Source organism: Neomonachus schauinslandi, chromosome 9, assembly GCF_002201575.2.
Source record: "Neomonachus schauinslandi chromosome 9, ASM220157v2, whole genome shotgun sequence".
Classification (NCBI taxonomy): Eukaryota; Metazoa; Chordata; class Mammalia; order Carnivora; family Phocidae; genus Neomonachus; species Neomonachus schauinslandi.
The window spans coordinates 130,567,922-130,580,441 of NC_058411.1; the positions used below are offsets into that span (position 1 = coordinate 130,567,922).

The 12,520-nt window shown below is 41.5% G+C and overlaps 1 protein-coding gene across 3 annotated transcripts in view; it reads right to left on the bottom strand.

Annotated features, from left to right (window-relative positions):
* Positions 1 to 2,128: 2,128 nt before the first annotated feature.
* MCTP2 (multiple C2 and transmembrane domain containing 2) overlaps positions 2,129 to 12,520 on the bottom strand; it is a 240,841-nt gene continuing 230,449 nt past the window's right edge. For 2 of the 3 annotated variants that reach the window (XM_021680654.1, XM_021680656.1), the window contains 3 exons: positions 11,002 to 11,111; positions 4,438 to 4,535; positions 2,129 to 2,250 (listed from right to left, as the gene is read on the bottom strand). In XM_021680654.1, coding sequence (XP_021536329.1) covers positions 2,182 to 2,250; positions 4,438 to 4,535; positions 11,002 to 11,111 — 277 coding nt within the window. In that variant the 3' untranslated portion in view covers positions 2,129 to 2,181. Of the gene's footprint in view, positions 2,251 to 3,932; positions 3,965 to 4,437; positions 4,536 to 11,001; positions 11,112 to 12,520 lie in introns of those variants that run through there. The other variant, XM_021680655.1, reaches the window with a different exon arrangement.

Consider the following 12,520-nt stretch of genomic DNA (forward strand, 5'->3'; position numbering starts at 1 on the left):
CACTGAGGTAGAGGTGCCTAAAGACATCCAGTCAGAGCTGGAAATGGGAGTGTGAGGTTTGAGAAGAGAATCAGGAGAGCTTGGCTAAACTTCAACATTCCTACTAAATTATCTTTAATTATCATACTGAATCCATAATCCATAAATTTTATCTAAAGAGCATTCTGGAATCTCGTATGAGTTTGATTACTTGTATGAATCTTCGCATTTCCCTTACAACGAACATTTTTAACGTTCAAAGTCTACTTAATCAATTAACAATTGTTTTCCACTTACAGTTTATTAAAGGTTGATTCAGTCCTGCTCTTGGTAGCCCAGCTGCTGTCTGTGTCCTAAACTTAATGCTCAGAATTCCCATTGGGCTGCAGAGGGAATAAGTCTAACTAATGATGCCTTCTTGTTGGACAAATTATTTCATTTTGAAATTGTATAGCAAAGGAACAACAATAAAGTATCGGTTCCACTTTTAAATAAATAAGGGGTTATTTTGCTGCTGAAAGTTTTCATTCAAATGACTGATCAGATCTCACATGTCTGTTTAAAAATGTCTGACTTAGGTCGTTACAAAATGACAGACTGTGATAAACTACATGATAGTTGGGAGTGAGACAATGAGGCATTGTTTACACAGAAGATTGAGTAACTGGTTTAACAAAAGAGGTTTTTGGATATCTATTGTATGTACAACTAAGAGATTTACTGGAGCTTTTATAATTTCTGCAAGGCTCTTTTCCAGCCAGCTTCATTAACTTGAAGCAAATCAAATCATGCAGAAATCTGGCTCAGCCAGAAAGAAAACCAGGAAGATATAATATGAAGAAAAACAGACACGGGATGATAAGGTTTAGAATCTTTGGCATTTTTCATAAACATTTTGTTTGAAGATTATTAAATTACAACCCAGAGAGAAAAAAAAAATAAAACTATTAAATCAGGTCTTTTTACCTCAACTTTTCTTTACAATACACACACACACACATATATATATATGTTATATATAAAACTGCACAACTACAGTCTTTACAACTTAAATATCATTTGAACAGAAGGATATTTGCGTGTATTTTATATATGCATAAAATCGGGGTTTTTACTTGGGGGTACTATGAAATGGTGGGGTCTGAAGGAATCAGCTATTTTTTAAGACGACCTTGGGGTGGTGGTGCTTTTCAAGGAATGGGGTTCTGAGATATATATGCATTATGTGTAGCTCATCTTGCTCAGGAACAAAAGATCAATTTGGATGGCTGAATTATTTTTACTTTCTGCTCAAAAATGCGGGCAAATACAGTGGTTATGACAATCAGGTAAAGCAGCCATAAATTAGTCCCTTGCTCCTCAGCCTTTCTCCGTCTTCCTAAATACTTTCAGAATTCATTCATTCATCCCCCTCTCTCTGAAGCTCTAATATTGACATTCTATTTTGGAAATAAGCAAAGTCCAGTCAGAAGATATGGCGTTTGTAAGGTAACCAAATACTCTCATGTAACCTTCACTTTTTGGATGAATGGTCCCTTTGGACCTTTGCAGGGCTTCCACTGCCTGCAACCGACTGCCATACACACTGGCGTCCAGCACCGGGGAACTGACTGCCATTGTCCACACACGTCTTCAGTAATCATGGCGCAGGACTCCCAAAGGCTTGTGCTAATCCTGGTAATTATTAAAAAATCTACTTATAAGAGACACTCGTTGGGGAGATGATGCTACTACCAGAGACTTGTGAACTCAAGAGAAAGAAATGGACTCACATGCCCGATAATCTGAAAGGAGTGTGCAAACGGGAGAGGAAAAAACTGAATCTTAAGGAGAATCTGTTGGAGGTAGGAAAACAAGTTTGGAGTCACACTTGCATCCAGGTGGTCTCCCAGCCATTCTCGAGGAGGTTGTTCAGACCCAGGGCCGCCTTACTTTACCTCCTATTTGAGAAGGGACCTCAGTCTTCCACGGTCGCTAGATTGTTTCCTTGTGACGGGCCAAGCCGCTAAGCAACTAGCACACCCATGCGTGTGGATGTGAGCACATGGGTGTGCATTGGCGCACGTGGAGAAGCAGGGAGAGTACAGGGAGGGCTCCACGCATTTCAGAATAACACCATGGGTACCACCACGGAAACAGAGAGTGTTGGTCTAATCAACCCAACAGGGAATCGGGTGCTGGTGCCCAAGGCTGGCGTGGGTCCTAGAGAGCGCTGCGCTTCTTCCGAAGGGGGCTCTGGCTGCTGCAGAGTTTCAATTCTGCATACTGCACCTGTGAAAACAAACAGACGGGCCGCTGGTGGTTAGGTAACCCTAGCTCACCACAGTGTGTTAATGGCTCCCCAAGGACAGACCGAGGCAAAGGAAGGAAGGTTCAAAGGTAATGAATCATTTTCTAAACACAGGAACATGGAGGGATTAATTGCAGGAAGGATTTGAGAAGTCATGCATCATTTCTTGAGACCAAAATATTAAAAGCAGATTTTTCTAATGAGATGCATGGGTTTCTACCTGCTCTTGGCACTGCCAGATAATTTTAGTTCTGTGTGTGCCCGTTTTCAACCACAAGTACGCTTAATAATTGCCTCTTGGGAATGTTTATCTTAGTATATGATACAGCAAAACTTACTAAGAAATATTCATTTACAATTATCTAAAGTCTTGGGGGAAGAATTCTCTGCAAATTATATAATACATTTATGTTGCTAGGGAGAGGGAAAAAAATGTTGAAATTGATACCGGCCACAGAGTTAAATAGATTTCTCTTAAAAATGAATTGCATTTACAATGTAATGGCTAAAACATCTGTGATAAATATGAGCACTCGGGGAGTCCCCAGTGGAAAACTGTCTATTGTGTTATTCGAAAGTGCTCTTGGGGATACATGGAGGATCTTACTAGCATACTGTACATCTTCCTCGAATGCTCTTTTGTAGCGTCCCTCTGTATTCATGTCCACTCCAACTGGATGGCTGCTCGGAGAGGTGGTGCCTGGACTGTGTAGAGACAATCCTTGTGGTAGGGTGTGCTGGATGATGATTTCCTTTCTTTGAGGATGCAGGGACAAACTCACATTGCAACTCAAGTGATGCAACTCAGTCTCATCTGGTGTGTGGGTTTTGATTGGCTGACAGTGGAATGGCTTCATTTAAAGTATTGTATTACAGACCACATGTGCTTACTGGTTTTTAGCATTTGTGCCAAACTCCCCAAGGACACCATGCCCCATCACATATGTTGAGCTACACTTCGTCAAAAGCAGATACATGCAAAAAAGCACCCTTTCCTCAGAGTGTTTGGTGAAGGTCCCCTAGGGGAGCAGGGAATGACATACCTGTCAATCTTCAATGCAAAACAAACAGGGGCCAGGTTACTATTTTATAATCATGTAATGCAAATGTTAACGAGGAACCTCATATTCATAGAATGCATGTAATAGCTAATTATATCATAAAGTGGAGATTAAAGAAAAACGGCGTCATGAAGTCTATTTTAATCTCTAGAACTCAGAGTGAAGGGGAAAGAAACTGTAGGTCTTTTCAGCCCGAGTCACTGCCATTGCCCAAGAGCCGCCGTGACAGCGGCCCAAGGATGAAAATCAATACCTGATTTGGATTCTCTCAGATAATAAAGGGTTGTGTCTTTGATCATCATGTTGGTATTTTACACCATGGTCTCCCCATCTACTCCTTCTATGATCTCTATTCTCCTTGAGAGATATCAATGCCTCCCCTCCTTCCTCTGGATTTATAGCCGCCTGATCTGCAGGGGCCTGGCTCGGGCTACTCTACAGGACTTTTTTGCCTGGTTTATTTATTTATTGTTGCCTGGTTTAATCTCTATGCATCCACAGAGACCAGATACCACTGGACTAAGTGACCATTACCTGTGAATAATACTTCTGATCGATCTCCAATTATTTCACACCGTCTCTGCCTCTACGTGTATGAGAGTGGGTAGGAGCTTTGCCCTCGGCATCCCTAAGTCTTCGGGGGGGAAGGTATAGAAGGGAAGCCTAGGACGTAATTGGGGCAAGCAATAATAAAAAAGAATAACCCTCTTGTCCCTTACTTCCCCTAAAATGCCTGCTGTCTGGAAGAGGAGGAAAATAAGCAATCCTCCCCTAGCTTGGGATCTCCCGCTCTCCCACTCACTGAGCCCATCTTATCCTCCTCAGGGAGGCAAGTGATCAAAAAATGGACAAACACCATCGCACCATACCCACACAGTGTGAGTTCCAGATCCTTCTTAAGTAGCCCTTTTTTGGGGGTAATTTTCCATAATCATCTCATGCTCTGGACAAAGGTTTTCCTGCCACCTCCCTGCAAGCCAGGCCTCTTTAAGGATTTTCTGACGCATTATCTCAATTACACAAGAACAGCCCTGTGCTCTTCAGGCTCTGGGGATGGCCAGACTTCAGTGCTGGGGTCCCCGTTGGTGGTGACCGTTCATTACGTACCTTTTGAACATCAGATGGTACCCTGGAGAGGAAGTCTAGCAGCTCATTATTGTCGATGGCATAGGGATTTCGAAGCTTCTTCGTAAATTTATTTATGCCTGAAAAATAGAAACACAGGGAGATCTCTTTGTCTATCTGTCTGCCTATCTATCTATCTATCTTTAAAAACTCTCCTGACTGGGGAAGGGGGAGATTCACAAGCAAAAATTAGTGTAAAACAATTACTAGACCTCAAGTCACACACACACGTCACTGTCATGTGGAATACTCACAAATGCCTTTTCTGGAAGGAAGGAGGGGTGGGGGTGATTCTGTGGGACAGGAGTTCTGCCATCTTCAACTGTGAAAATCCCATTACAATCCCAGCAGCAGGACGGCAGAAACACACACTAAAACTGTGGAGCTCATTGGCATTTTTGGACTAGGCTGATTAACAGCCTCCTCTGCTAGGAAAACAAACATCCCAGATGGGAAAAGGCCTTCATTAGCCCCAACAAGTCTCTGCTTGGGGGCTCTGGACCAAATGTAGCAGTAGGAGGTGGAGGGCGGGAGTCGCTTTTTTGTTGTTAAAAAGAAACTGCAGAAATCTCTCTCCCCTACTCCAGCTCATTTTCACAGGTTTCTCTTCTCTCACTGCAGAACAGAACTTGACGTGTTGATTGTACTTTGATGCTGCAGGAAACTGTGAAAAGTTATTATTGGAAATCATCTTACTATGGCTGCTAACTTAATTTATGGACCGCGACACTGGTGCGTGGGTTTGTCTAGTCAATGGAGTCCCTGCTAATTTAGGATGGGGACAGGGGTAATTAGAGGAGGTTCAACCCTTAAAGTGTCTTTGATGGCTGCACTTTGGGTGTGCGGGCATGCCCCGGGCAAGCTCCACCTGTGGTTTCCTCTCTAGAGGGATGTACCTCTCAGCCACCTTTGTGTCTCCTCCTCTGTTCCTCCCAGCTGCTGGTAAGAGCTCAGGAGCTGTTGTCTTTCCTCCAAAGGTCAACTCTTTCTCATGCTGAGTTTTCCAAGCAGAAAGAGTAAGGTGGTGGGCTTCTGAAGTTCTGCCACAGAGTGCTTGTTTAGCGAGGATCATACCTGAAGCCCTGGTTGATCCCAGTGATGCTGAATGAATTCTCACCTTAGATGAACCCTGACTGACTCCTCCCTCAAAGTCAAGGTAACAGTTAACTGTTTGACAGTCCCCAGCCCATAAAAGCTTTGCTGTTTTTCTTCATTAAATATTATTTTGCTTTCATCTAAGGATGGAACTTTCTGAGTGACATTATACCTGAGTCATTTCCTTAGAGGGTCAGATTTACATCTGCTTTGCAAATGGGAGCTGGCCATTGTTCATGAGTAAAATGGTGGCCCGGTGGTTGGGCTGGGGAAGGCTCCTTACAAATGATCCTTTTTTCTCTCAAGTCAAAGCTGCACTCTGCCTTTCTTCTCTCTACCCCCCACAGCAAGCTTCATGTTTCTAGCTAAAATTTCCCCCAGCGTTCCTTTAAACTAAAATACTCTCACTGTGTTATTCTAAAGACATTTAATTGTAGCATGGGCTTTTTGGCAAAAGAAAACAGACAAGGCAAAATGATGAAGGGAGACAAAGACTTATTGAGAAAAGATGTATCTTCTATTGTTAATTATATATAGTGTGCGCATCTGGAGTCTTTACAATGAACAGCAAGGCAGGGATAATCTCACAGCCGATCAAAACACTGCATTCTTAGTCACTGAGAAGATAATAAACCTGCACAGTAGCTCAAATACACCAATAAGGGCAGAAGTGGCCCACAATGCACTGAGATTGTCTGTTTGAAAAACTTAGTGAGAATCAAAATTATAAGCGGCTCCGATTACATGCTTCAAAAGCACACCTTACTTTTTTTTTATGTTGTCAAATGTCAGTAATTCTACAATATTATCTACTGTGTGAGACCAAGTGTCCATGGGGGCTCATGTACTCCTGGGTCCTCAGTAAGGGGCAATGGGTCAAGGAACAAGGGCTATGGAACAGGAATAGCTGGGCCCCAGCTCTGGCATCACCAGGCATCCGCTGTGTGGGTTTAGGCAAACCATTGGACCTTCCTGTGCCTCATATTTCCTACATTAAAATCTGAATAATAAAGACCTGAGCTATAGAGTGTCCTAGGTTGATGGGAGAATCACATGGGCAATGTAAGCATGAGGATTCTGTAATTTGGAGTTCCATAACAATGAGGGAGGGCTACCATCACTACTCGAGATGTCAATAAGCCAAAAAACAAAGGGCTGAGAGAAGAATCCCTATACTATATGGCATGTGAGTACACACCCAAATTTGGAAGTTGTACCTTTATCAGCGTGACAGACACGCCTTTCAATATTTTTAACCTAAATGCAGATAGGCAGAGGGTCTATCTGCTCTGAATTTTAATTTTTCAGCACACCCAAAGAAGTGGGATCCAAATACCAAAGGATAACATTTGGCAAAGACACTGTCATTTAATGGTCCCAGATCACAGATTAAACCGATCAGTGGAATAGAATGAGCAATCCAGTTTAAAAAAAAAAAAAAAAATCTCTTGGAGAAAGTTGGAAAAACTGCATGACTGCTTTGCACATATGGCCACAGGTGAATAAACACTTGAAACAGAATTATAACACTATTTTTCAGATACTTGTATGAGTGCCTGGCATGTAGCCCTGACCTCAGTACATTGACGAGAGTGTTGAGATGGGGCAGAGGGTCCTTGCTTGCTCATGTATCAAACAGTTAAGTGCTTGCCACATAAAAGACACTGTGCTATCAAAAGGAGATACAAAGTTAAATAAGTCATGGGTCTTCTTTTCAAGAAGTTCATAATCTAGCTTGGTGAGTTCTATCTACCTTGGAACAACAGAAGTATCCCAGATCAGAACTGAACCATCTATGCTGGAGAACAGAATGAAAGGAATATGGGAAACCTCTCAAAAGAGGCAGAAAACCCACATGGGATCTAATCTTAAGAAGTGCCTTGCCTTCTAGAAATACATCAAATAGGTGCTCAAAATTCAGTAGATATGGTTTCCTTCAGAAAATGTCAAATATCCCTCTTAAGCCACCTCTCACATCATTTTCAAAATCTACACTCCCACACAAGAGAGGTGGGTGTTGGGCTCAAAAGAAATGCCATCCCTCTAGATCACAGGTATGAAATTTGCAGACATATTAAATATTTGTCAAGTACTTGTTAAAGATCTACTACCTATATATAGCTTCTCTAAAATTATAGGTTAAAAAAGAAAGAAAAATGTATCACCCTTCAAAACCTGACAATGAAGTTGGTGAGTCAAGGAATATTCCTTATGGCCATTATGAAATTAGGCTGCTTTTCAGAGGTTTATGTTAAATAATCCTGGTACTTAATAAGTATTTCTACAAAAATATTATTTGGGTGTACAGAATATGGAAATACAGAATATACAGTTAAGTAATTTTGTTCCAAAGGGTTAAAAAGAGTGGACAAAAAAAAAGGGATCTTAACTCACCACTTTTAGGACTCAATGAAAATGAGTAACTCAGAATAAGAAACAATCTTCTGATCCCTTGTAAAGTTAAAAGGAACACTAGAGGGCGCCTGGGTGGCTCAGTTGGTTAGGCGACTGCCTTCGGCTCAGGTCATGATCCTGGAGTCCTGGGATCGAGTCCCGCATCGGGCTCCCTGCTCAGCGGGGAGTCTGCTTCTCCCTCTGACCCTCCCCCTCTCATGCTCTCTCTCTCTCATTCTCTCTCTCAAATAAATAAATAAAATCTTATAAAAAAAAAAAAAAAGGAACACTAGAAATGGAAGACATACGAAGTCATCTTCTACATGAGAAAGTCTCTGACAAGGATACAATATAGGAGATGTGCAAAGGAATGTCCTGGGTCCATGAAGCTTTAAACTAATAACTAATTTGTCTTGGAAAAGAAGTCCTAATAGAAATTGCTGAGTATATTCCAGGATGGCATGGCAGGTTTTACTCAATGAGGCAACAGATCATGTGTTGATTGTCAAAGCTTTTGACTACATTATATATGGTGAGCTCATCAATAAACTATAAGCCCTTGTCCAAAACATAAAACTAATGAACCAGACACAGAAGACAAAGCTCAAACGGTTACTGTCAGCTTAGGAGAACATAATAAACTCCATGCTATTTAATAATTTCATCCATAAGCTGAATGACAAATAGAGAAGTATCTCATTAATGAGATGCAAAAAGTTGGTGTTTGAAAGCTGCCAAGATCTTGGAGGATAAGATCAAAAGTCAAAGCAATTTGGGATAAACAGAAGGAGGGATTGGACTTCCAAAACTGATGATCAAAGGAGGAAATATAGTATAGTCTTTTGTCGACGGAAAGATGCAGAAAAGTCAAGTATGTACCAAAATGATGAGGAGATCCTGAGAAACAGTGTTTGACAAGCTGACCATGCATTCAACTTACAGCAGCTTAAAAATGAACAAAATATTGGCCAACTGATTATAGTAATTTTGAATCATTTTTTAAAAATTTGTTATTGTTATGTTAATCCCCATACATTACATCATTAGTTTTTGATGTAGTGTTCCATGATTCACTGTTTGTTTATAACACCCAGTGCTCCATGCAGAACGTGCCCTCCTCAATACCCATCACCAGGCCAACCCATCCACCCAGCCCCCACCCCTCTAGAACCCTCAGTTTGTTTTTCAGAGTCCATCATCTCTCATGGTTCGTCTTCCCCTCCGATTTCTGCCCCTTCATTCTTCCCCTCCTGCTATCTTCTTCTTCCTTTTTTTTCTTTTTAACATATATTGTATTATTCGTATGACTTCACTGATATGAGGAATTCTTAATCTCAGGAAACAAAATGAGGGTTGCTGGAGTGGTGGGGGGTGGGAGGGATGGGGTGGCTGGGTGACAGACATTGGGGAGGGTATGTGCTATGGTGAGCGCTGTGAATTGTGCAAGACTGTTGAATCACAGATCTGTACCTCTGAAACAAATGGATCATTTTCTGATTAGGGTCAGACAACAGTTTTAAGATCTGTTTTTTAAATGTTGATCAATAAATGGATTTGCAAACGAATTCTTAATGAAAAACAATTAAGAAAGACTGAGATTATTCAGTCTATATAGATAACATTTAGTACATAAGGTATCCAGGGAGATACTTTTATAAAATGTTTCTTCTTGATCAACCGACCCTGAAGAGCTTCTTGATCTCTTTCTAAGGGTCTGTGGACCAATGTGCTAACATTGTTGCAAAATTGAGAAACAATCAAAAACTAAGTATGGATAGAAGACTTTCGCCAAGAGTGAGGGTCATCAAGGCTCAAAACAGACCTATAAAGAGGGAAATTAGAATATCTTTTTTCTTTTCTCAGGATTTCTATAAAAGAGAGATACTTCTTTATATGGGATTTTCACTTTCTGGACAAAACAGAGAACCAGTGGCTTATGCTCTCTCAAAATCATTCCACTTCTGAAGTTTTATGAGTTATTCTGTTTTTTTTAACGACTTTTCCCAATTCAGAATGTCTACATTTGGCTTTCCTCGTCAGCAGGATTCTACTCCTGTGGGTTCTCTTTGAAAAGGTCTACATTTAATGGTTTTAGAAAAGTTGTAGCTTGTATCTGACATTTGCAAGCTCTCAGCTTTTGCTTAAACATGAATGCATCTTAATGCAGTCACTTGTAGGTGGTAACTTCTCTGAACACCTTAACATCCAAGGATCCCTAGAAGGGAGTATCTATGGTTGAGAACTCAGCAGTATTCATAGGAGCCAAGGAATGGAAAACTATGACTGGCAGACTCTTAGGGAAAAGGGTTGATTGCTTCTCCAGCAATTAATTTACTGCAATGCACGCTCCTTCTATCAACCCAGAGCCCACCCAGCAACAGACACAAATATTCACAAAGCTGCTTGTCTTTTGTCCAACTGCTGGCTTGAGTAGTAAATCAAGTCATGTAGTTTATTTCGAGTTTGTGATTTTTGTTTCTACTTTTTTTTAAAGCAGCTAAACTTTATATAGGCACACCATTTACCCTGCTAAATTATAGCTTCCTCTTCTTTCAGGCACTGGTTAGGGAGTAACCACCTCCCTTCCTTTCTACCGCTTCTGGATTTAAGTATGGGGTTAGATTATTTTTCCTCCAGGAGAGATGAAGTGTCAGAAGCACCGTGGCAGGGGCCAGATCTACTTTTACATAATATAAAGGGCAAGATGCAGGTGTTTGCGCACTGTTTGAATAACAGTGTTTCCTGAAAGTTACCGGGCCACGGCAATATATTATCCAAGAGTATTTATGGCTACGAAAGCCCAAAGGGAAATCTCATGCACAATCACATTTTTATTTGATTGCAATTATGCAAGAGGCCTATAAATATCTATGCTGATCGTTCAAGCAACTGGCCTTTTCAGGGAGGTCCTGCAAGTTTTGTTCCCAAAATACCTTCCTTAATCTCATGTTTAATTGCCAACAAGAGCACATTTAAAGTTGATGGTCGCACTTGACAAATGAGTCATTGGTTCTTACCTAAAATTGACCACTCGCAAAAGGACCATGCCAGACTTACCCCAGATTAAAATGATGTACCGGAGTGGAATAAAATACAAAACGATGGTGGTCACTGCCAGGATCAAACAGGCCAGGAACGAGAGGAACGGGACCGTCCAGTTAAACGTGCTGCAGACAAAGCACATCACTATCATTCTCTCTGACGCTCTACAGCACCTACCAGTTCATCTTGCCATGTTTATTTCTTAGTTACACAAATGAAAAAGGTCTACTGGAGAAGTCCCTTTAACAACCTGGAAAGAAAGCTCTGCCAAGCTGGGGATGGCACAAACATCACTGAGGTCCTGAGGAGCAGGTCCCAAGACCAACTGCCAGCCAGCTTGTCAGAGTCCTGGTGACTCTGCCTTCCTGGAACCAACAGTCTTTAAGGGAAGACTCTGGCTCCCATAAGCGATGAAAGACTACAGTGTTGTCAGGATGGCTCCATGCATGGAGATCTTCAAAACAAAAGGTCAGTGATGTCACTTCAAAGTCAACAATTCTCTCCATGAAGACATGGTTGCCAGTAAATATTTAGAAAAGGGAGTACATTATTAAGGTGCTCTGGTGCTTTTTTTATTTTCTCTTTTTTTCTTTTTGAGAGAGAGAGTGCACAAGGTGGGGGGAGGGTGGAAGGGCAGAGGGAGAGGGAGAGAGAGACTCTCAAGCAGGCTCCACGCTCAGTGCAGAGCCCCACACGGGGCTCCATCTCAGGACCCTGTGATCATGACCTGAGCCAAAATCAAGAGTCCAACACTTAACTGACTGAGCCACCAAGGCACCCCAACTTCTGTGTTTTCTAATAACTTCTTTTTAGAATTTTCGGACTCGTTGACTCTAGAAGGTTGAGTGCCCTGAAACGGGCTGGAGGCATTTGACTCTAAATCATTAGGCCACCAACCCATAGATAACACAGGTTATGTGACCACATGTTATGTTCACGGGGCCCCTGGCTCCTTTCAGCATATCCACTGCCTCCTTTGACTTGTGTGCAAATGGAGATCTGGAACACGGGATGTAGAATTGAACAAATAGCGGAAATCTTTGCATGGTCCTAGAAAATGATCTGTAGATCCCATGTTCTGCAGAGAACCCATGAGAGCCTAGGGTCCTTCTTCTTCCCAGTCTTTATTTTCATGTACTTGGTTGTCTATTGACCCTTGACTTTGTGGCTAGGAATACAAAGAGGTAAAAGATTTGTCTCTCAGTCTGTGTGTGTGTGTGTGTGTGTTTTTAATGCATATGTGTGCGGGGGGAGATAGTGGGGGATGTGAGGGGAATAACCTATATCAGCTGCTAGGCACTTAATATGTGCCATTGTGCTAATATTTTTCATATCATTATTGTGATGGTCACCATAATTCTTCCAAGTAAAGATTATCCCCATTTTACACATAAGCAAATTGAGGCTGAGAGAGATTTTGTTTTACTTTGTAAATAACCACAATTCCATGAAGAGTCTAAGAAAAACCCAGTCATCTCACCCTCTTGTAACAGACTGTTATCAATGTTTTTAATCTTTGCCCATAGAGAGGTAT